The sequence below is a fragment of the Hevea brasiliensis genome, chromosome 4, assembly GCF_030052815.1.
Source record: "Hevea brasiliensis isolate MT/VB/25A 57/8 chromosome 4, ASM3005281v1, whole genome shotgun sequence".
Classification (NCBI taxonomy): Eukaryota; Viridiplantae; Streptophyta; class Magnoliopsida; order Malpighiales; family Euphorbiaceae; genus Hevea; species Hevea brasiliensis.
This window is the reverse complement of record NC_079496.1, coordinates 44791342-44815586: the sequence shown is the minus strand read 5'-3', so window position 1 is coordinate 44815586 and position 24245 is coordinate 44791342. Positions and strand designations below refer to the sequence as shown.

The window sequence follows — 24245 nt, the reverse complement described above, 5'->3', positions numbered from 1 at the left end:
CAAAAATTTTACAAAAATTTTTGCAGAGTGCCATCTATAATTTGAGAAAATAGTTCTTCAAAACCTGTTAAAAACACCTTTGTTGGACCTACGTGTCTTAACCCATTTTTTGATGATAATAAATAATTACTGTGCTACTAATATACTTTGGAAGTGTTTGTGTTGAGTTTGTAGGCCATAAACTCAAAATTGCCAAATTGTTTCAAATCAAAGGTAAGGAAGAGCAACATAAGGAAGCAAACATTTATGGGAACCTACAATGTAACTTTTATTTATTTTATATCTTGTAAATCTAATTTTATTAATTATGTTGGCTCAAGTCTAGGTGGTACTAAGAATATCTTGTTCAACTTAGTTTTCACCTAATTTTTTTATCAAGGGAAAATTAAATAAATTTTTTAAAAATGCAAAATTAATTTTGAAAAGTATTCTAGTTGCAAAATACATTGAATTAGCTTTCCAATGGCTCAAATGGATTAAAAATCTGAGTTCGGATCAAAAAGTTATTAGTTTTTTAAACTCTTAATTTTTTAGTGTCTTTACTTGTAACTTTTTATTGACCAAGGGGAACTAAAATGAAATTTTCACATTTGAGAAATTCAAATTTGTTTTTGAAAGTGTTTTCATTGAAAAGTTTATCAAATTAGCCTTCCAATGGTTCAAACGGATCGAAAATCCGAGTACACGTCAAAAAGTTATGTATTTCCGAAGCCTAAGTGCCCTTTTGACACTTTCTGTCCAGAGAGCACTTCGGCAACCGAAAGTGGGAAGTGCGGCTACCGAAGTTCACTCTTTAAATCATGGTTTTTGAGCGTTAAAAGTCATTTTATCCATAGAGCACTCTAGCAACCAAAAGTGAGAACTTCGACAGCCGAAAGTGACTTTTCAAAAGCTGTTTTTTAGCTCTTCAACCTTTGGCAGCTGAAGTAAATAACTCTGGCAGCCAAACCTGGATTTTTGCAACTCAATAAAATAGAGCTTTGGGTAGTTGAACGGCTAGTTTTGCATTTAATGCACCTCCAACGGCTATTTTTTTGCAAAAACTATAAATAGGCACCATTTATGAATGGAAACAAGTTTAGACAACAACAATCTTTTGGAAATTTATTGGGTTCTAAAGATTTTCTTCATTCTCTCTTTCTAGAACTTGAGCTACCATAGTTAATGTTGAGAACTTGATATTTGAGTTGTAAATTCATTATTCTGAGAGTTCGTTCAAAGCTGTTGTGAGCATTTATTGTAATTTTGAGTGTGATAGAGCTTTAAATAGCTCTTGAGTGTGAAGGGATTTGCAAAAGATCAAGGGTTTGCTCTTGTGGTGATTGTAAGGGGTTTATTCTTCACCCAAAGAATAATTTTAGTGGAGTTAACTCTCTTGTGTTATCATTCTTCCTTTTCTCTTTTTTGTGTTTAAATTTCTTTTAATCTCTAATTTTGCAATTAGAACCCAATTCACCCCCCCCCCCCCTCTTGGGTTGCTACAAGGGACAATAAGTGGTATTAGAGTTGGTCTCCATTCAAAGACTCAATCATCTTGGAGCAAAGATCAATGGCAACCCTTAATGCGCAAGAAGATCAATCGATAGTAAAACCCCCTTTCTTTGATGGACATGATTTTCTCTATTAGAAGAATAGGATGTATTACTTCCTTAAATCAGAAGGAGTAGATTTATGAGATATAATTGAAAATGGTCCCTTCATTCCTATTAAAGTAGTAGATGGTGAACATGTGCCAAAGACAAAGGGTGTGTAACACCCTCCCGGAAGCAATTCCGTGCATTTTACTATTCCGGTGACCAGTGTCGGTCCGGACAGCTAGAATGTCCGAAAAAATATTTAAACTAAAGTGAGGAACCATAATCAACTCAAATATTAATAAGAAAAATTTAGTAAAAATTTTAGAAATAAAATACAACCGAGTTAAACGAGCCGGTGCCCTAGCGATGGGTAACCCAGAGGGAAGTTGCGGCTCTCGCAACTAGGAGCCCTAGACCCGGGGGAAAAATTATAAAATAATTTTTGGGACTCCAGAGAAGGGTTATTGAGGTTCTCATGGCATTAGAATGCCAAGAAAATACCTAGAAAAATTTTTCAATCGGTACAGATAATTTTGACCCGTTAAGCCAAACGGAGGGCATTTTGGTCATTTCGCCTTCAGAGGTGATTTTTGGCCGACTTGTCCAGTTAAGTAAATAATTTTTATGACCTAAAATGTGAATAAATATTGCTAAAAATTGAATTGAAATTAAGTAGAAAAGAAAAGAAAAGAAAAATGAAAAAAATGGGACTTTTGACATCACATGGTATCATTAAAATTTCTCTCCACCAATGACAATCAAGCAATTTCATTAAAAAGGGAAAATGAGGAAAAATTGAAACAAAAAAATATGTTCTTCTTTCTTCATCAAACGGCAGCTTCTCTCTCCCTCTCTCAACCTCCATTAAACCTCACTTTCCAAGCTTGATTCTTACTTTGTTTCACCACAAAACCCTAACCTCTCTTCATTAAAATTTTACACCACACCTTAAACAACCTCTAGGCAGTCATTAGGAAGAGAAGAGTGGAGTTTTTCAACTCTTGGAGATTGGCTAAATTCAGGTTAGTGCTATATTTCCTCTCTCACTCTTTTAATCTTTGTTAGAGCATCAATTTGAGTTAAGAAATTGTAATAATTTTGAGTAAATATTATATGTTAGAGTATCTTCAATTTTCGGCAGCCCTAAGGAAGGAATTATTTTGATTGTTTGATGGACTTAGAGTGAACTAGAGCCTATGTTTAAAGTGTATACATATACACATACAAAGAATGAAAGAATTAACTAAGGAAATTTGTGAAAACTCATATGGAACTAGGGTTTTGAGAAGTGAAAATTTGACTTGGCTTAGGAAATTGTTAGAGAACATTTTAATGGTCAATTAGTGACCATTTTAGGTAAGTAGATCACAATTTGGACTGAAATATAGCATCGCAAAGTGAATGTATAGGCTGCCTAAGGATAGCAGTAGAGTGGCTGAGATTCCAGCCTACTTGGACAGCCATATCTTTGGCTGTGTAGGTCCAATTGGTGTTTGGCCAATTGGACATGAAACTAGGCTTATAATGGCACATTTTTGCTGAAGAAACCATGCCCAAAAGACCAAAGCAAGTGGACCAAAAGTTGGCCCCAATCCGGACACCCTGCAACAGCACCTGCAGAAATGACTAAATGAACAGTAACTGTTCATTTGGCCATAATTCACTGTATATTTGGTCAATTGACCTGAAATTTTTACAGAAACAAGTTAAGACATAGACAAACAACTTTCATGAAGGAACCTACCCAAAATTATGACCAGAACCAATTCAAAAATGCAATCACAGTCACTGTTCATGTCACTGTAGATTTGGTAATTCTGCAGTTTTGCAAATCCGGCCAGCTGTGGTTTTTGGACCATATCTGGAGTTACAAAACTCCAAATGGAGTGATTCAAAAAAGGAAATTCAACTAGACAAAATAAGGAACAACTTTCATGTTTACCATATCCTCAAATTCCCACTGCAACAGGGCCCAATGGAACAGTAAAATTGGGTCACAAAAACTGAAATTTTTGCCCTCTTAGATTTAAGTTGAGAAATGGTAATGGTGACCAATTCCAACAAGTTTTAAATGCAAAATGTGGTATGTTGGGAGTGCCAAAACCAATGTACCTAATTTCTACCTAAAAGTCAACATTTTAGTTGACTAAAGAGGTGAATAGTGACATCGAAACTTGAAATTCAAAGATTAAAGAATTTTAAAGTATCAAATGCCCTAGTATACCTAACAAGATTGGTTTGGATAGTTTGGCATGCCAATAGGGTTCAGTTAGCAGTACTGCACATGGCAATATGCCATTCTGTGATTTTATGGTTTTTAGCCATTCTGACCTTGTATTGAGATTTGGCCTTGTGCCTGATGTATTTACAGCTTGTTAGCTGTTCTGTTGCACACCGGGAGATGCATATGTGACCAATGGTGTGACGGCCCGAGGTACTAGATACCCAGTGCCAGTTTACCCGTTATCCAGTCCAGTCGTTCAGTATAGGTTACTTGGGCAACCAAATGAATGAAAGTGAACAAAATTAATGAATATAATGGATATACCAATACCAAACAAATAAAACATATACATTCACTATATATTCATTTTCTGCTATTTTCTTTTATTTTATTATTGCACCACTAAGCATTATTGCTTAGCGCGTTGCTTTTACCACGCGTAGGTACTGGAGATACTGATCGTGAGCCCAGTAGACCGTAGACTGGGTGAGTCCATCCTGCAGTTCTGCACAGTGTTCGTGTCACCTCAACTTCTGCAATGCATTGGTAGGACACTAGGTGTCATTTTGATATTTTGTAGCAAAGTTTTACTTCCTCATATGTATTTGAAATTATGTAATGTATTTTGATGTTCATGTAAATAATGAAAGTTATGGTTAAGAATGCAAAATTTGAGCCTTTATTTATTGTTTGTATATGAGTATTATGAGAAATGAATGTTTGAGAAATGAAAAAGTTGTTGAGAATTATATTGAGATTTGAATATTGGAGTTTGAGATGATTGAATACAATTATTGGAAGTGTTTTTCACAGGTTCCGAAGAACTGTTTTCTCCATTTTTAGCCGATATTCTGCCGGATTTTCTATAAAATTTTCGGAACCTCAAATAAATTTCAATTTCAATAAATGACTTAAATGAACCATATTTCACAAGTTATATTCAAAACTATGATAAAAATTAATTAAGGTATATTAGAGTGTGCCGGTACACCGTGTGACATTGCTTACTCGGGTATACTGTACACCGGTAAGGGGTGTCACAGGGTGAATGGAGTAAGCATGATAAGTATATGTTTTCTTTGAATATAAGAGCTATGCATATGTTGAGAATTTCTTTAAATGATTTTTCTTATGCTAAAATTTCTAAATGCCCCAATGCTAAAGATGTATGGGATTCTCTTGATTCTATGTATAATTCTAACCATTGTTGTCAAGTTGATGAAGTTGAGTACACCAAAAACTATTCCTCTTATCAACAAATGGAGCAAATGTCATAAGTGGATAATGCTCATGAACAAAGCTTCAGAGAACACTCCATGATTGACATGTGCTTAATTGCTTTGGAAGATGATGAAAAAGAATCAAGAAGAATAAGAAGCATGGAATGTTCAATATCCACAAGATGTGAAGGTGAAGAGATCAATGATGAAGTTGCCAATATGTGCTTCACGGCAATGGAGGAAAGCTCTAATGAGGTAACTTTAAATGATGATGTTGTTGAATTTTCTTATGATGAACTAGTTAATGCACTTAATGTTATAAATCATGAACTTGAGTTGAGTCATAAGAAAAACAAGCTCTTGAAAAAAGAACTAGTTAGTTTAAGGAAGGAAAATAAGACCTTAACTAAGGATGATAAACCTTTAGGGGATGATATGCAAAATTCCTTAGATGAGCTCTCATTAGAAAATGAGAAATTTAAAAATGAAATTATTGAGCTAAAAACTTCTCTTTCCAAATTCGCTAAAGGAGAGGATAAACTTGATGCAATTTTGGACTCTCAAAGGTCTCCTAGCATCAAGCATGGACTTGGCTATAGTAAATTTGTCCAAGCACCTCCTTCCAAGACCATCTTTGTTAAAGTGTCTAGTTCTAATCAGCCTAGTCCTCAAATGCCTAGTCTAAAGGTTTATAATCCTAGAGGACAAGAACCAAAGACATCTAGTGGAAATGAAAATAGAAAGATCTCATTTCATCAATATGCTTCCAGACAAAATGTTATTAGGCCTTATATATCTAAGAGAGTTGCACCTAGACTAAACCTTCGTAGGGGACATGCTACTAGGCCTCATAACTATCATCACACTCACCATGGCTCATGCTCACATTCACTTAATAAACACAAAAAGAATAGTCTCATGAGACCATATTCACACTCTCATGCATATAGACCAAGAATAAGAAGATTCAATGGTCATTGTCACTATTGTGGTAAGTTTGGTCACACCAATTATAGATGTGCTATTAGGAAAATCCATCTTGGATATGGTAGAATATTTGATTTTAATGATGGAACTACTAACCCCCAGGGACCCAAGTACATTTGGGTACCTAAAGTAAATTGAATTATCATGTGTAGATGTGCTTGAAATCCTCAAAGCTTGAAAGTAAGTGGTACTTGGATGGTGGATGTTCAAGACACATGACCGAAAATGTCAATCTCTTCCTTTCACTTGAAAAGAAAGATGGAGGTGGGCTAGTGACTTTTGGTGATAATGATAAAGGTAAAATTGTGGGAATAGGTAAGGTTGGCAAGGAAAACTCCCCTATTCTTGATAAAATGCCTTTGGTTGATGGTTTAAAACATAATTTGCTTAATGTTAGTCAATTATGTGATAAGGGCTGTAGAGTTATTTTTGAGTCCAAATCTTGCTTTGTGTCTAGGATGAGTGATAACAAAATGTTGTTTATTAGTGAAAGAATTGAAAATATTTATGTTATCAATTTGTATGCTTTGTTTAGCAAAGATGTCAAGTGCTTTGTTTCTATTAGTGATGACTCTTGGACTTGGCATAGAAGGCTTAACATTCTAGCATGGACCTTCTTGCAAACTTGAACAAGGATGAGCTAATTGATGGGCTACCAAAGATAAGTTTCAAAACGATAAGGTGTGTAATGCATGCTAAATGGGTAAGCAAGTCAAGAGCTCTTTTAAATCTATTCATGAGGTATCTACTTCTAAACCCCTTCAATTGTTGCATATGGATTTGTTTGGTCCTACTAGAGTAGCTAGCTTAGGTGGTGCATATTATGCCTTGGTGATTGTTGATGACTACTCTAGATATACTTGGGTTGCATTCCTTGCTCATAAGGATGAATGTTTTAGTATTTTTGAGAGATTTTCAAAAAGGGTTCAAAATGAAAAGGGTTTTCAAATATCTTCTATTAGGAGTAATCATGGTAGAGAATTTGAAAATAAGAAATTTGATAAGTTTTGTAACTCATTAGGGATCACTCGCAATTTTTCTTCTCCTAGGACTCCCCAACAAAATGGTGTTATTAAGAGAAAAAATAGAACTCTTTTAGACATGGGGAGGACTATGTTAAATGAATATAATTTGCCTACTTATTTTTGGGCGGAAGCCATTAATATGTCTTGTTATGTTTCAAATAGAGTTTTGATTAGACCTATTTTGAAGAAAACCCCTTATGAGCTATGGAATGGCAAGAAACCTAAAATAGGTTATTTTAGAGTTTTTGGTTGCAAATGCTTTATTTTGAATAACAAAGATAATTTAGATAAATTTAGCTCCAAAACTAATGAAGGTATCTTCTTGGGCTACTCTACATCTAGTAAAGCATATAGAGTCTTCAATAAGAGAACCTTAGTTGTTGAGGAGTCAATGCATGTTGTATTTGATAAAGCTAACCCCTTTGATCCTAGAAAGGATATTTCTTGTGATGATAATGTTGTAGGTAATCTTGATGAGTTGACTTTTGAAAATCCTCAATCTAGTGAAATTCAAGATCAACACATGGAAGATCCCTTGAAGGACTTGGGAGTTGATCAAGTTGAGCTTCAAAAGCAATAAGGTCAACAAGTTCCACATCAAGAAGTTCAACAAGATCTACCTAAAAATTGGACATTCAAGAAGGATCATCCTAAAGACCTAATCATTGGTGATACATTAAAAGGGGTAACAACTAGATCCTCTCTTAGAAACATATGTAATAACCTTGCATTCATTTCTCAAATAGAACCTAGAAGCATAGATGAGGCCATTAATGATGAGAGTTGGGCACTTGCAATGCACGAGGAGCTCAATTAGTTTAAAAGGAATAAGGTTTGTTCCTTAGTTCCGAGGCCAAAGGACCATCCATCCATAGGCACCAAATGGGTGTTCAGAAACAAATTAGATGAGGATGGAAACATAATTAGGAATAATGCTAGGTTAGTAGCCAGAGGCTATAACCAAGAGGAGGGCATTGATTATGATGAAACCTTTACCCCTGTAGCTAGATTAGAAGCCATTAGAATCTTACTTGCATATGCATCATACATGAATTTTAAGCTTTTCCAAATGGATGTTAAAAGTGCTTTTCTAAATGGTTTTATTGATGAGGAGGTATATGTTGAGCAACCTTCTGGTTTTCAAAATCATGAGTTTTTGAACCATGTTTTTAAATTGACTAAAGCCTTATATGGTTTGAAACAAGCTCCTAGAGCTTGGTATGAAAGGCTTAATAACTTTCTTTTACAAAATGGTTTTTCAAAACGAAAAATTAATACAACTCTTTATGTTAAAAATTATATAAATGACATCCTTTGTAACATCCTCATTTTCATAGTCCGTACATCTTACTGTTCCGACGGCTAATGTCTGTCTCAGAAAGTCAGAGTATCTGGAACTACACTTAATTGACAGTGAGGAAGCATAAAATAATGAAATATGTGATGAGAAAAATTAAGGAAAAATAAAAGAGATAAATGTAACTAAGTTAAACGAGCCAAACCCGTAGCGATGGGTGACTACACCGGGAAGTTACGGTAAGGACCGTTGACTAGCCGTGAACTGCAGGAAAATGGGAGAAGTATTTTTGGAACATAATTAAAGGTCTACTGAGGTATAATTGACATTATAAATGTCAAAGAAAATTTAGTAAGTCAGTACAAATAAAAACGAAAATTTAAGAAAATTGGTGGAACAAGGATTAAATCAGTGTTACCGAAAAAGTTTGAATTTAACTCGAAGAAGGGCATTTTGGTCATTTAACACCTAGAGTGGACTTTTGACTTAAATGTCCATGAAAAATAAGTGGTATTAAATTTAGAAATTCCCATGAAAAAAAAAATGAAATGAAATTGAAATGCAATTAAAGGAATTATGTGTTTTAATTTAAATATTACATAGTTTAATTATTATATTAGTAAACTTTACTTAGTGGACACTAAGTGGCACTATATAAAGACACCTAAGGAGCAGAATATTCCCACTCACTTCATCACTTTCATCAAGCTCCTCTCCCATGGCCGAATTGAAGCTCTCAAGTGTCCTCAATGGATGTCCATGATGCAAGCTCCATTTCCTTACCTTTAAGCCATTATTTCTTCAAACTCCCTTCATGAAAAATGATCCTTGCACCATGGGCAACATATAGGGAGCATCAAAGAGAGGAAATTCCAAGGATTTTTCAAGATCAAGTTGAGGTTAGTGCTAGTTTTTCATCCCTTGCTTCATTAAAGTTTGTATTAACGTTGAGATGAGTTGAATGGTGAAGAAATTTGAAGGATTTGATGAGTTATTGATACATTCAATTTTGGACAGCCATGAAAGTTTGTTGTGGTTGAGTTTTTCTCACCTCTAATGGATGGAAATTAAGGTTGATTAACTCAAATGGAAGTTGTAGTAAGTTAATATCCAAGTATATGTATGTTAGTGCTTGAATTAAGGGTTTAATAGTGGGACTTTGATGCTTTAGTAAACTGCCATGTTGGGCAGCCTTAAATATCATGAATTTGTGTGTGAATTTATGAAATTTATCAATAAAATATGATGGTGTTGAATGGTAGGCAGTTTGTGTAATTGCCATGGAAGTGCATGTGTAGGATTGATATTGAGGTATGTTGAATTTTGGTGGAAGTAAATGTTGAACTTGAATGGTGTATTGTGTGCATTAAACACTTGAGTGTTCTGTTCAAAATACCTTGCTGGAACTGTGTACAATATATATAGAAGTGCCATGATTAAATGTTGAAGTATTAGGAGGAGGAGGATTGTCAAAATTGGAAGTGTGATGTTCAAATGCAGGTTGTGTATGTTGGCAGCACCTAAATTAGGTCATAAGTGCAAAACTGTGAACCCAATTGGTGTGAGGCCAATGGGGGGTGAAACTAGATACCAAATAGGCCAAATTTCATGTAGAAATGTTGCCAAAATTCTGCCTAAAAACTAACCTTAAAAATGACCAAATCATGAATGGTAACCTTGCAAACCTAGATTTTTGACCATATGAACAGTAATCATTAGGATGACCATAACTCACTCAAAGCAGGTTCAATTGACCTGAAATTTTTACCATAGATAGATTAGACATAGAGCTATAATTCTTATGTAGACACCAAAGCCCAAAAATATCAAGAACCAAGTCAAATAGCTTGTACAAGTTCTGGTACCAACACTGCCAGAACTAAATATGAACAGAAATTGACCAAATTTTGCACTAAAGGTGTAATCTGTCCATCTTTAGTAAATTGACCATATCTTGGTCTATATAACTTAGAATGACCTGAAATTTTGACAGAGGTGCAATAAGACATAGAGCTACAATTCTTATGAAGACACCAAAGCCCAGAAATGGCCAAAACCAAGTCAAATAGCTTGCACAAGTTTGGGTACCAAAACTGCCGGAACTAAATGTAACCTAAAATTGACCAAATTTTGCACTAAAGGTGCAATCTGTCCAGCTTTAGTAAATTGACCATATCTTGGTCTATACAACTCAGAATGACCTGAAACTTTGCCCAGAGTGCAATAAGACATAGAGCTACAATTTTTCTTATTGAACCAGAAGCTAAAAACCAGGAGAAATAGGACATTAAGTTAGACTAATCCAGCACACTAAAACTGAAATTTTGACATTAACATACAATCAAGCCTTGAAGTAAATTGGCAATAAATGCCAACTTGTGAGAATTGTAAATTGCACTATATTGGTAGTATATTGAAATGCAAATTGTGACATGTTGATACTAGAATCAACTTATGCATGATGTATGAAAAGGTCAACATTTTCATTGATCAGTGAATTGTATAATGACCAGTAAACCCTAAAAATAAATATTTAATCTTATAATATGCCCTAGTTTGCCTAGTTGACTAGTTTGGATAGGTTGGCATGCCAATAGGATTCTGACAGCTATTCTGTAAATGGCTTTATGTCATATTGTGTTTTATGGCTTATTATGCCATACTATGATTTTAATAGCCTATGGCTATACAGATTGTGTTATTATACTCGGCTTAATGCCTGATTGATTATATGGCTTTTTAGCCACATTGTTTGCACACCAGGAGACACTTTGTGACCGATGGTGTGACGGCTCGAGGTAATAGGTACCAAGTGCTAGTATATCCATTTATCCAGTCTGGTCAGTGTATAGGCTACACGGGCAGTCAATTAAAACCTTATTCAATTCAGGCAGTTAAGTTAAGTTAAGTATACGGAAATTTCAGTACAATTAAAATTAAGCATTGAGTGAAATGAGTTAAAGAGATTAGCAATAGAAACATAACAAAGATATAATTTGCAGAACTGTAGAGACTTAAAATACAATACAGTTAGAATAATTGATTCCTAGATATCCGAATTATGATTTATTTCTTTCTTTATTTGTATATATTATTTCTTGTTATACTATTGCACCACTAAGCAGAAATGCTTAGCGCGATGGAATTGTTTTCCTCGCGCAGGTACTAAAGGTAAAACCAGTAGACTGTCGACTAAGATTTTTGGAGTCCAAATCTGCAGAAGTGTCAAAAGAGTTCAAGATTGTCACCTCCTCAGTAATGCATGTAGATAGGGTTCATTTTAAGCATGTTTTCTAATCTGTACATTATAATTATTGCCTATATTGTAATGTGAATTAGTAACTGTAATTTCATTTGTATATCCAGTACTTGATAAATTTATGTACTTAATTGGCAAATTATATAAATTAATGAAATATAAGAATTTTGATATTTGAATTGATTATCTAATCATAATGATTCTAAATGAGATTGAATTTGAGAAATTTTGAGACTAAATCTGAGTTTGAGAAACTGATGAGAATGCCTTGAGATAATCTGAGTAATGAATTTGAGCATATATTGAAATTATTTTTGGCAGGTTCAAATGAACTGTTAGTCCAAATTACAGCCGGCACTCTGTCGGATTATCATTAAAATTTTTGAAATTTTCTAAATTAGTTAGATTTTGATAAACAGTAAAAATAGCTTAAACCTTAGATAAAGTTTTTGAACAAGTAAATCAAGAACTATAATGAAATCAGATAAGATTAGGTGCTCCGGCACTCCGTGTAACACACCTTGCTTGGCTACACTGTAGACGGGTGAGGGGTGTTATATCCTTATAGTACAAACTTATATTGATGATATTATATTTGGTGCTACTAATGAGTGTTTGTGTGAAGAGTTTGCTAATACCATGAAGAGTGAGTTTGAGATGAGCATGATGAGAGAACTCAAGTTCTTCCTTAGACTTCAAATCAAGCAAGCTAAGGATGGCATCCTCATCAACCAAGCCAAGTACACCAAAGAATTGATCAAGAGGTTTGAGATGGAAAATAGCAAGCCAAGTAGAACTCCAATGAGCACAAACACCAAACTTGACAAGAATGAAAAAGGAAAACCGATTGATGAAAAGCTCTATAGAGGTTTAATTTCATTAAGAGAGAATTAGGTATGCTTAACAATCTTGATGCTTGAGATTGTGATTTACTAATCACATTACTGTTTACGTTGTTGTTCACATTACTGTTCACATAAACAAAATGTGGGTTTCCTATTTTTGGCTGCCATATGATCACTATACTATTCCTCATTAATTTAGATTGTTCTCCTTAATCGTTCTATGAAGGTTATTGGCCAAGATTCTGTTGATGCTTTGAATAGACTCCTTGATGGTTTTACAAGTCCTATGCAAATGAAATTAGTAAATTTGTATTGCAGTCTTCTTGGCTCTTTATAGGCTATTCTTTAGAATAATTGGGATGTTGCCTCTAGATTGAGCATATACTGTAACACCCTCATTTTCGCAGTCCGTACATCCTACTGTTTCTACGGCTAATGTCTGCCTCGAAAAGTCAGAATGTTTAGAACTACACTTCAGTGATAGTAAACAAGCATAAAATAATGAAATATGTGATGAGAAAAATTAAGGAAAAATAAAAGAGAGAAAATGAAACTAAGTTAAACGAGTCGGCACCATAGCGATGGGTGGCCGCATTGGGAAGGCCGTTGCCGAACCCAGGACCGCAGGAAACCCTCAGAATTAAATTTCAGGACATAAGTAAAGGTTTATTGAAATGTAATTGACACTAGAAATATCAAAGGAAAATTAATAAATTAGTACAAAGAAAAATAAAAAATTGAGAAACAGACAAAAATCGGTGTTATCGAAAAATTGGGAATATAACCCGAAGTGGGCCATTTTGGTCATTTGGCACCTAGAGTTGCCTTTTGACCTCAATTTGCATTAAAAATAAATGATATTACACTTTAGAAATGTCATGAAAAATTAAATGGTGATACATTATGTAAATAGTGAAAAAGGGGAGATAAATGTGTAAATAATGGAACTTGAAATAATTAAACATTTAATTTAAAGTTAGTGCTCCACTAACTCAAACCTTGGGACACCTATCTAGGCCATTTGTGGGCAGAATCATCATCTTCAACCTTGAAAGAAAACCAGCCAAAGTGAACCTCCATGAAAGAACTCCATGGCCGAATGAGCTTCTCCACCATGCAACCTTAATTTAGCCATTATTCCCACTTGATTTCTTCATTAAAGCTTGCCTACTTATCTTAGGGAAGATATTAGCAACAAAAAAAATAAGATTTGGTGAAGTTTGAAGGAAGCTCTCAAGTGGTAAATGTCCAAATCTTCTCCCTAGCTTTAGTAAACCTTGTGTTTAGGTTGAGGTGAGTACTTTGGTGAAGAGAAATGAAAAAAAAAAATAGTGAGATATGAATTTATCCATTTTCGGTAGCCATGAAGGTTTGTGGTATTTGAGTTTTTCCTACCTTTAATAGATGGGAATTAAGGTTGATTAACTCAAATAAAAGTTGTAGTAGGTTAATGTCTAAGTATGTGCATGTTAGTGCTTGAATTAAGGGTTTGAAATGGGACCTTAATGCTTTGGCAAACTGCCATGTTTGGCAGCCTTTAATATCATGAATTTGTGTGTGTGAATATGAAGTTTATTAATGAAATATGACGGTATTGAATTGTGGGGAATTGTATAATTGCCATGGAAGTGTGCGTAAAATAAGTGTTGATGTACATTGAATTTGGGTGGATGTGAATGTTGGACTTTAATGGTGAATTTTGTGCATTGAGCACTTGAGTGTTCTGCCCAATATGCTTGCTGGAATTGTGTTTAGTATTTGTAGAAGTGCTATGAATAAATAATGAATTCATGAGGAGGAGGAGGAATGTCAAATTGAAAGTGTAATTGTCTTATGCAGTTTGTATATGTTGGCAGCACCTAAATTAGGTCATAAGTGCAAAACTGTGAACCCAATTGGTATGAGGCCAATGGGGGGTGAAAGTAGACACCAAATAGGCCAACTTTCATGTAGAAATGTTACCAAAATTCTGCCTAGAAATTGACCTTAAAAATGACCAAATCCAGAATGACAACCTTGCAAACCCAGATTTTTGACCATATGAACAGTAGTTATTGGGATGACCATAACTCACTCAAAACAAGTCCAATTGACTTGAAATTTTTACTATGGATAGCTTAGACATAGAGCTACAATTCTTATGCAGACACCAAAGTCCAGAAATGGCCAGAAGCAAGTCAAATAGCTTGTATAAATTCGGGTACCAAAACTATTAGAACTAAAAGTGACCTAAAATTTACCAAATTTTGCACTAAAGGTGCAATCTGTCCAGCTTTAGTAAATTGACCATATCTTGGTCTATAAAACTCAGAATGACCTGAAATTTTTCCCCAAATGCAATAAGACATAGAGCTACAATTTTTCTTTTTTGACCAGAAGCTAAAAACCAAGAGAAATAGGACTTTAAGCTAGACCAATCTAGCACACAAAAATTGAGAACTTAACATTTGCACACAATGATGCTTAAAATAATTTGGCAATGAATGCCAACTTGTAAAAATGGTAAATTGCACTATATTGGTGGCATATTGAAATGCAAAATGTGAGAGATTGGTAACATTAAAATTTATTCCCCTAGAGTGCATTAAGGGTCAACACTATAGGTTGACTAAGGAAAGCAATAGTATTAAATAAATTAATATTGAACCTTATTGTCAGAGACAGTTTAAACGAGTACTGAAACACTTTAAATTGTGTGTTTCAGTTAGCAAAGACTCAGGGAAGGGGAAGAAAACACTGAGTCAGGGCCAAGAAGTTACTCTTCAGAGGTTTGTGCACAACTAGTTTTTAATTGATTTTGTTCTAAATATTTTATATGATTAAATGAAGTTATTTTCCTTATGTATTATGTTTATCAAGTATTGGATTTAATTCAATGATTATTGAAATTATTATAGTATGTATGAATTTAGTTTTATGAAATGGTATTTCAACTGTGACACCCCTTACCCGACTACAGTGTAGCCGAGCAAGTTATGCCACTCAGTGTGCCGGAGCACTCTATTTTTTCTTAATTCATTTTTATCGTAGTTTTGAATATAACTTGTGAAATATAATTCATTTATTGAAATTGTAATTTATTTGAGGTTCCGAAAATTTTAAAGAAAATCCGACGGAGTACCGGCTAAAAATGGAGAAAACAGTTCTTCGGAACCTGTGAAAAACACTTCTAATAATCATATTCATCCATTAACAAACTCCAATATCAAAATCTCAATATTTGTCAACCATTCGTTTCTCAATCATTCATCACATTTGATAGTCATGTAACAGTCACAGATCAATATTCACTTTTCCATTTACAAACACAATTTTGCATTATTTACATGAAAATCAAAATACATTACATAAGTTTCATTTACACAAAGGAAAATAAAAATCAATTACAAAATACCAAAATGAAGCCTAGTGTCCTACCAATGCACTGTAGTCTGTGAGGTGACACGGACGCTATGCAGAACTGTGAATGGCCTTACCCAATCTGTGGTCTACCGGGCCCTCTGTCCAAATCTTTAGTACCTACGCGTTGTAAAAGCGACGCGCTAAGCATAAAGCTTAGTGGTGCCAATAATACAAGAAAATATAATATGCAAATAATAAATAATAATTTCCTTGCTATTGTGTTCATAAGAATTGACTAATTACTAACTTATTGTTTAGTCGAGGGCTAATCATGTTTTATGATATTAACTTCTTCATGCATTTCATTAATTATTTTCTTCATATCTTGAGCTTCTTTGTATTTTTGTAATCATTCCTGATACTTAATTTTCGTATTTTCTTTAATAATCAGTGCAACCACAGTTATACTTTTCCATGCCCAAGTAACCTATACTGGACGACTAGACTGGATAACGGGTCATTGGCACTGGACACCGCGGTGCCTCAGGCCGTCATACCATGGGACGCAGAACGTCAACCATGTATGCAGTCAGTATGGCTAAAAGGCCATGATATCACATAATCGGCATAAAAGCCATGAATACAGGCATAAAGCCATGAATACGGGCACAAAGCCATGAATACAGGCATAAAGCCTTTCGCAGTACTGCTAAAACAATATCCTATTGGCATGCCAAACTATCCAAACCAATCTTGTTAGGTATACTAGGGCATTTGATACTTTAAAATTCTTCAATCTTTGTGCCCGTATTCATGGCTTTATGCCCGTATTCATGGCTTTTATGCCTGTATTCATGGCTTTTATGCCGATTATGTGATATCATGGCCTTTTAGCCATACTGACTGCATACATGGTTGACATTCTGCGTCCCATGGTATGACGGCCCGAGGCACCGCGGTGTCCAGTGCCAACGACCCGTTATCCAGTCCAATCGTCCAGTATAGGTTACTTGGGCATGGAAAAGTATAATTGTGGTTGCACTGATTATTAAAGAAAATACGAAAATTAAGTATCAGGAATGATTACAAAAATACAAAGAAGCTCAAGATATGAAGAAAATAATTAATGAAATGCATGAAGAAGTTAATATCATAAAACATGATTAGCCCTCGACTAAACAATAAGTTAGTAATTAGTCAATTCTTATGAACACAATAGCAAGGAAATTATTATTTATTATTTGCATATTATATTTTCTTGTATTATTGGCACCACTAAGCTTTATGCTTAGCGCGTCGCTTTTGCAACGCGTCGGTACTGAAGATTTGGACAGAGGGCCCGGTAGACCACAGATTGGGTAAGGCCATTCACGATAGCGTCCGTGTCACCTCACGATGCATTGGTAGGACACTAGGCTTCATTTTGGTATTTTGTAATTGATTTTTATTTTCCTTTGTGTAAATGAAACTTATGTAATGTATTTTGATTTTCATGTAAATAATGCAAAATTGTGTTTGTAAATGGAAAAGTGAATATTGATCTGTGACTGTTACATGACTATCAAATGTGATGAATGATTGAGAAACGAATGGTTGACAAATATTGAGATTTTGATATTGGAGTTTGTGAATGGATGAATATGATTATTAGAAGTGTTTTTCACAGGTTCCGAAGAACTGTTTTCTCCATTTTTAGCCGGTACTCCGTCGGATTTTCTTTAAAATTTTCGGAACCTCAAATAAATTACAATTTCAATAAATAAATTATATTTCACAAGTTATATTCAAAACTACGATAAAAATGAATTAAGAAAAAATAGAGTGCTCTGGCACACTGAGTGGCATAACTTGCTCGGCTACACTGTAGTCGGGTAAGGGGTGTCACATTTAGTGGTATCAGAGCGCGGTTTAGGCGTTTCTGGACCTAGATTAGTTGCATATCATGCATTGCATTCATAAGAGTCGAGGTGACACTATTGCAGATCTATATTTCCCGTTTATTTTAGGTTAAGGTATGGAATAAGAGAGTGAAGATACAATCAGATAGCGAATGGAGATGAGAAGGAGACTATATTTAAGATGGAAAAGGATGAGTACAGAACTATTTGAAGATAGGATTGAGACTAAGGAGAAAGTGAAGTATGATAATACGAAAAGGTGGAGAAGTAAGGAGGTAGCAGTTCGTCGACTGCTTATGTCAGGTAAATTTCGAGGACAAAATTTAAATTAGAGGGGAAGAATTGTAACACCCTCACTGTAGCAACTCCGTACATTCTCTACTGTTCGGTGGTGTCGATGCGGGCAACTAGAACGTCCGGAAAAATATTTAAACTAAAGTCAGGAACCATAATTAACTCAAATATTAATAAGACAAATTTAGTAAAAATTTTAGAAATAAAATACAACCAAGTTAAATGAGCCGGTGCCCAAGCGATGGGTAACCAGAGGGAAGTTGCGGTTCTCTCAACGAGGAGCCCTAGACCCGGGGGAAAAATTATAAAATAATTTTTGGGACTCCAGAGAAGGGTCATTGAGGTTCCTATGGCATTAGAATGCCAAGAAAATATTTAGAAAAATTTTTCAATCAGATGCAGACAATTTTGACCCGTTGAGCCAAACGGAGGGCATTTTGGTCATTTCGCCTTCAGAGATGATTTTTGGCCGACTTGTCCAGTTAAGTAAATAATTATTATGATCTAAAATATGAATAAATATTGCTAAAAATTGAATTGAAAATGAGTAGAGAAAAGAAGAAAAGAAAATGAAAGAAAATACCTAATTATGACATCATATGATGTCATTAAGAACCTATCCACCAATCACCATTTAACTAATTAACTAAAGAAAAAAAAAATGAAATAACAAGAGATAAAAATGAAACAATTCCAGCAGCTCCTTCATTTCATTCCCGCACCAAAGAAAACAAAAAGAGGAAGACCACCATTAAAGCTCCAAATGAGCTTGATTCCCTAGCCAACTACACCAAAACCTCACCCTCTCTTCACAAAAAATTTCCCTTATCACTAGAGCTAAATTTGGGCAGCCATTAGAAGAGAAGAAAGTGAAGGAAAGTGAAGGGTAAAAATTCATCCAAGAGGTTAGTGCCATAACCTTTGCTTTTACATCTTTCTAATCTTGAATTTGAGCTAAGTTAAGTTAAAAATTTGACAAAAATTGAATTAATGAAGCATGGTTATATTCCATGAAGTTTTGGCAGCCTCGACATGAGTTAGGGTTAGGAGAAATCTTTGGCTTAAAGTGACATATTACTGCCCCTCTTATAAATTATATGATTAGTATAGCAAATTAGGAGTGGGATGCATGAATTGGAGGCTTGGTCAATTAGGGTTAGGGTTTTGGGAGTGAAAATTTGATTTGGCTTATGAAATGATTAAAGGACATTCTAATGGTCAATTAGTGACCATTTGAGGCAAGTTAATCATAATTTGAAGTGAGCTAATGCATGGCAAAGTGAAATGTGCAGGCTGCCTAGAGATAGCAGTAATGAGGCTATGATTCCAGCCCACTTAGACAGCCATATTTTTTGCTGTGTTGGTCCAATTGGTGTTTGGCCAATTGGACATGAAACTAGGCTTATAATGGCACATTTTTACTGAAGAAACCATGCCCAAAAGACCAAAGCAAGTGGACCAAAAGTTGGCCCCAATCCGGATACCCTGCAACAGCACCTGCAGAAATGACCAAATGAACAGTAACTGTTCATTTGGCCATAACTCACTGTAGAAATGGTCAATTGACCTGAAATTTTTACAGCAACAAGTTAAGACATAGACAAACAACTTTCATGAACAAACCTACCCCAAATTATGACCAGAACCTAACCCAAATGGCAGTGGCAATCACTGTTCATGGTACTGTAGATTTGGTAAATTCTGCAGAATTGAAATCCGGCCAGCTGTGGTTTTTGGACCATATCTGGAGCTAAAAAACTCCAAATGGAGTGATTCAAAAAAGGAAATTCAACTAGATAAAATAAGGAACAACTTTCATGTTTACCATTTCCTCAAATTCCCACTGCAACAGGACCCAATGGAACAGTAAAGTTGGGTCACAAAAACTGAAAATTCTGCTTTCTTGGTTTTAGGTTTGGAAATGGATTTGGTGGTTAATTCCAACAAGTTTTAAATGTAAAATGTGGTACATTAGGGGTGCTAAAACTAATGTACCTATTTTCTATCCAAAAGTCAACATTTTTGTTGACCAATGAGGTAAATAGTGACACCAAAACTTGAAAATTCAAAATTTGAAATTAGAAATGCATCTAGGGGACTTTAAATTGCAATTGGCAATTAATACTAGCAAATGTAAAACTCAAAATGTGGGATCTTGGTGTAATTAGAATTAATATATCCACTAAGTATGAAAAAAGTCAACATTTTGGTTGACTAGTAAGGTGAATAGTAATCAAAATGATTAGTAAATTAAGATGAAAACCTAGAACCAATTCTAAGCTTAAATGCTTAGAATTGTATGACAAATGTAGACTATGCATCCTAGTCAAAATTGTTAAAAAGGAATTAAGGCCATAAATTTGAAATCCATGAAATGTTTATGGATTACTTGAAACATGAAAAATAAGTCACCTAATTGATGTGAATAGATAGTTAGGGCTTATATACCCATCACAAATGGAATTCATAAAATATTAATAATTCAACTTGAAATATAAAATTTGTAATTACATAAGTAGATTCTTGAATGTATAAATGAGAAAATGGAAAATGTTTTGAATACAATGGTACATGTGAACCATTGTTTAGAATTGTGATTAATATGAATAACATAATGAATGAATAAATGAACCATATTAATGTATGAATGAGACATTAGTTCTCATTATTGTAGAGAGGATAAGTATTTTAAGTACAATGGTATAAAAGGATAATTGATGTGAATTGTGATCATATAAATGATCAAATGAATGTATGAATTATAATTGAAATTTATCATGAAATAATGAAGTCATAAAATACAATATATTAATATTTAATGATATTATGTGCCCGTGTATTGCCAAGACATGTGTGTCAGATTGGATAGTTTGGCATGCCAATAGGGTATTATTTTAGCAGTACTGCGAAAGGCTTTATGCCTATATTCATGGCTTTATGCCCGTATTCATGGCTTTATGCCAACATTTATGGCTTTTATGCCCGATTGTGTTATCATGGCCCTTTTAGCCATACTGACTGCATACGTGGTTGACGTTCTGCGTCCCATGGTATGACGGCCCGAGGCACCGCGGTGTCCAGTGCCAACGACCCGTTATCCAGTTTAATCAGCCTGTCATAGGTTACTTGGGCAGTGAAATTTATTGAAATAAGTTAAGAATATTAGCAATTAAAAATATTAGATATGAAATAAAAGAAATGAGTAAGATGACTTAAAATAAATTAGAATAGTTATTTATTAAAAAGAATCGAAATAAACTGGACCGATATCAAAATTTACTTATTATGAAATAATCTGAGACAACCTAGGAAGTATTGAGAAAAAGCTAAAAGATTAGCAAGAAAATTATAACACACATAAATATTGCAAATGTGACTTACATGATAATATAAGCATACATTTATTATTTTTAAATCATTTTTCTTTGTACATTATTTCTGTACATTGGCGAAATAAACACTTTCAAAGAAGACTAAATTAGAATAAAACATATCAAGTTTTAGAAACAGCATGTGAAGTATAAATAAATCTTAATTATTTAAATTATGTTTTATTTCTATCTTTATTTGCATATTATTTCCTTGTTATATTATTGCACCACTAAGCAGCAATGCTTAGCGCGATGGAATTGTTTCCTCGCGCAGGTACTGAAGTTAAAGCCTAGCAAATACTAAACAGAGATTTTGGAGATTCGATCTGTAGAGCGTTCAAGGTTGTCACCTCCTCAGCAATGCATGTAGATAGGGCCCATATAGATCATATTTTGTATTTAGTATAAAATGCTAGATATTGTATTATAATGTAGATTATAAGCAGGTAATTAATAGAAATGTAATGTAATTTAATAAATTAGCTTTTTCATATGTAATTAATTTATATATCATGTAAATTATGAAATTATGTAAATTAAAGAAATTTGAAAATTTTACTTATGTGATTTGAGCATGAATGAGATTGTATGGATTCGAAGACAGATTTGAAATATATAGATAATGCATGGAAATGAATATGAAATTGAGATATATGAATGAGATGTGAATTATGAGATGGTTATGAAAATAATTGATGAGATTTTATTTGTAAAATATTATTGAAACTTTCAAACAGGTAAATAGTAAAATACGTCAACTGGTAATAAAATAGGGAAAACTCCGCTGGTTTCTCCGTCGAAAAATTTATTAATATTAAAATATATCGAGATCAAAATATGAAAGGAATAAAGTAAGATAAGATAGGGTGCTCCGGCACCGAATGTAGCACACTTTGCTCGGCTACACTGTAGTCGGGTGAAGGGTGTTACATCAACGATTATTGAGCATTGTTGTGGATTGAATAAATTAGTTTTAGAAAATTGTGATAGAATATGTTTTGAATTGTGATGGGCAATTTGCATGGAAAAATGCAAACTTATGTTTTGAATTGTGATGAGCATAAAAATTAATGGATATTGGAATTGACTTTGAATCGAATTGTGTTGTGATTTATGCTCACAAAAAGAACAAAGAGATTCATGATATTGTTTTATATCTCCCTATAGATGCTTGACTAGGTTATTACCCATCTCTCTCATTTGTTGAGGAGACAATGGAGTTAGTCTTGTTTTGATTACCATGGTACGTGCACAGGCTTAGATTCTCCTCTTATTAGAGGTTAGATCTAAGTTTTTATTTGTTATGGCCCTTTCGGAAGTTTAATTACTGTAGTGTGTACTGTGCATGATGATTCAACCTCCCCGACCATAGGGAGTTAGAATCTGATTCGACCTCCCCGACCATAGGGAGTTAGAATCACTCTGAAGATGGCCCTTGCAAATTAGTCTTGCATAGTTAGTGAGATAAAGAATGGTTTTTGAATAGTAAAGAATTGTGATTTCAATTATGATTTATGTATAATTAATTTTGTTAGAATTACCTTAAATGTTTGGTTGTGATTTGATAAATTGAATTTCGTGATCAAAGTCATTTTATACAAACGATTTATGTTATTGGCAATGAATAATTTGATTTTTGGAATTTGATGAGTATCCTAATTTTCAAATTATTTGCTGTAATTTTGCTAAGATATTTTGTACTATGTTTTAAGTTATAGCTGTGCACCACTGAGTTCACCACTCAGTTCACCACTCAGCGATAGCTTTGTATGCTGTCGCAGGTGAAAAGAGCATAGAGCACTTGAGTAAGCTTCTTTGAAGACACATTCAGATCAACTCCAGGTATATCATAGGTATACCCATGTACATAGGTTTTGATGTATGCATGTAAAAATATGTATGTAAATTATTTGAACAGTTGTATAAAAACTCTTGTAAAATATTTTGGTATGTAATTAAATGTAAATTATTGTAATGTAAATTTGAGATTTCATTTACCTGTATAGTTTTTTAATATTAATTTTTGAGTCTTGTAATCAATGAAATGTTTTTTTTTATCACGAGGTTGGTTTGAAAATGAAATGATTTGTTTATTGAGATTGAATTATGAGATGAAATGAAGTTTATTGGAGTTGTATTTGAGAAAACATATTGGGAGTGTTTTCTTTTTCAGGTTTGAAGAACTGTTTTTTCAAAATACAGCCGGCACTCTGCCGAAATTTTGAAAAAATTTTTATAATACCAGATTTTAATCGATGATTTAAATTTCATGAAAATTGATTTAAAATCCCTTGTAGTATATTTAATGGGTTACCAGTAGGCGAAGTACGATAATTCATTAGGTGTACTACGGGATCATGTTACATCTTATAGAGGAGTAGGGTGTGACATGTTTAGTGGTATCAGAGCAATAGTTTTAAAGTAAATTTTGAACTGTAAATTCGAAATCTTTTTTTATCGGTAAATACAACTGCTCAAATGTTTGATACATATAGTACATTTACATCATAAATATGAACTAATGGAGGCAAATCTCCTTGTGTTGGTTGTACAGGAATAGAAAATCCTGTGAAAAGATATGGAAGAGAAGAATGAGGCAATAGAACAGTCTGTGACAACGAAAGTACAAGGTGAGGCCCCAGCCCCTCAGAGATTCGGAAGCTTGACTTTACTAGCCCCGCCTATACAAATTACTATACAAATGGCTCAGCAAATGGCCACTTTCTTTCAACGAATGGCTGATACACTGTCAGCTCAAGTTCAAACACAAACCCAACCCACACAAGGGCGGTGTGAAATAGAGAAGAGGGAGAAATCTACGGGTTAGAACTCGAGCAGTAATTTGGGGAAGAGAAAAGAATTTAGGAGCCCCGAGCTTAGGGATATGACAAAGGTGGATCATCAGG

The 24245-nt window shown here is 34.1% G+C and overlaps 1 protein-coding gene across 1 annotated transcript; it reads left to right on the top strand.

Annotated features, from left to right (window-relative positions):
* Positions 1 to 5117: 5117 nt before the first annotated feature.
* On the top strand, positions 5118 to 6637 carry LOC131179448 (uncharacterized). Its single transcript, XM_058146296.1, has 2 exons — positions 5118 to 5276; positions 6161 to 6637. The coding sequence occupies exons 1-2, from the start codon at positions 5118 to 5120 to the stop codon at positions 6635 to 6637; spliced, it is 636 nt and encodes a 211-aa protein (XP_058002279.1).
* The last annotated feature ends 17608 nt before the right edge of the window (positions 6638 to 24245 follow it).

What these genes read in the sequence shown, in the direction of transcription:
- LOC131179448 (XM_058146296.1), top strand. Translation starts at nt 5,118, where the DNA reads ATGATTGACATGTGCTTAATTGCTTTGGAAGATGATGAAAAAGAATCA. An exon ending in TGGAGGAAAGCTCTAATGAG is followed by an intron (nt 5,277 to 6,160) that starts GTAACTTTAAAT and finishes TATCATGTGTAG; the next exon opens with ATGTGCTTGAAATCCTCAAA.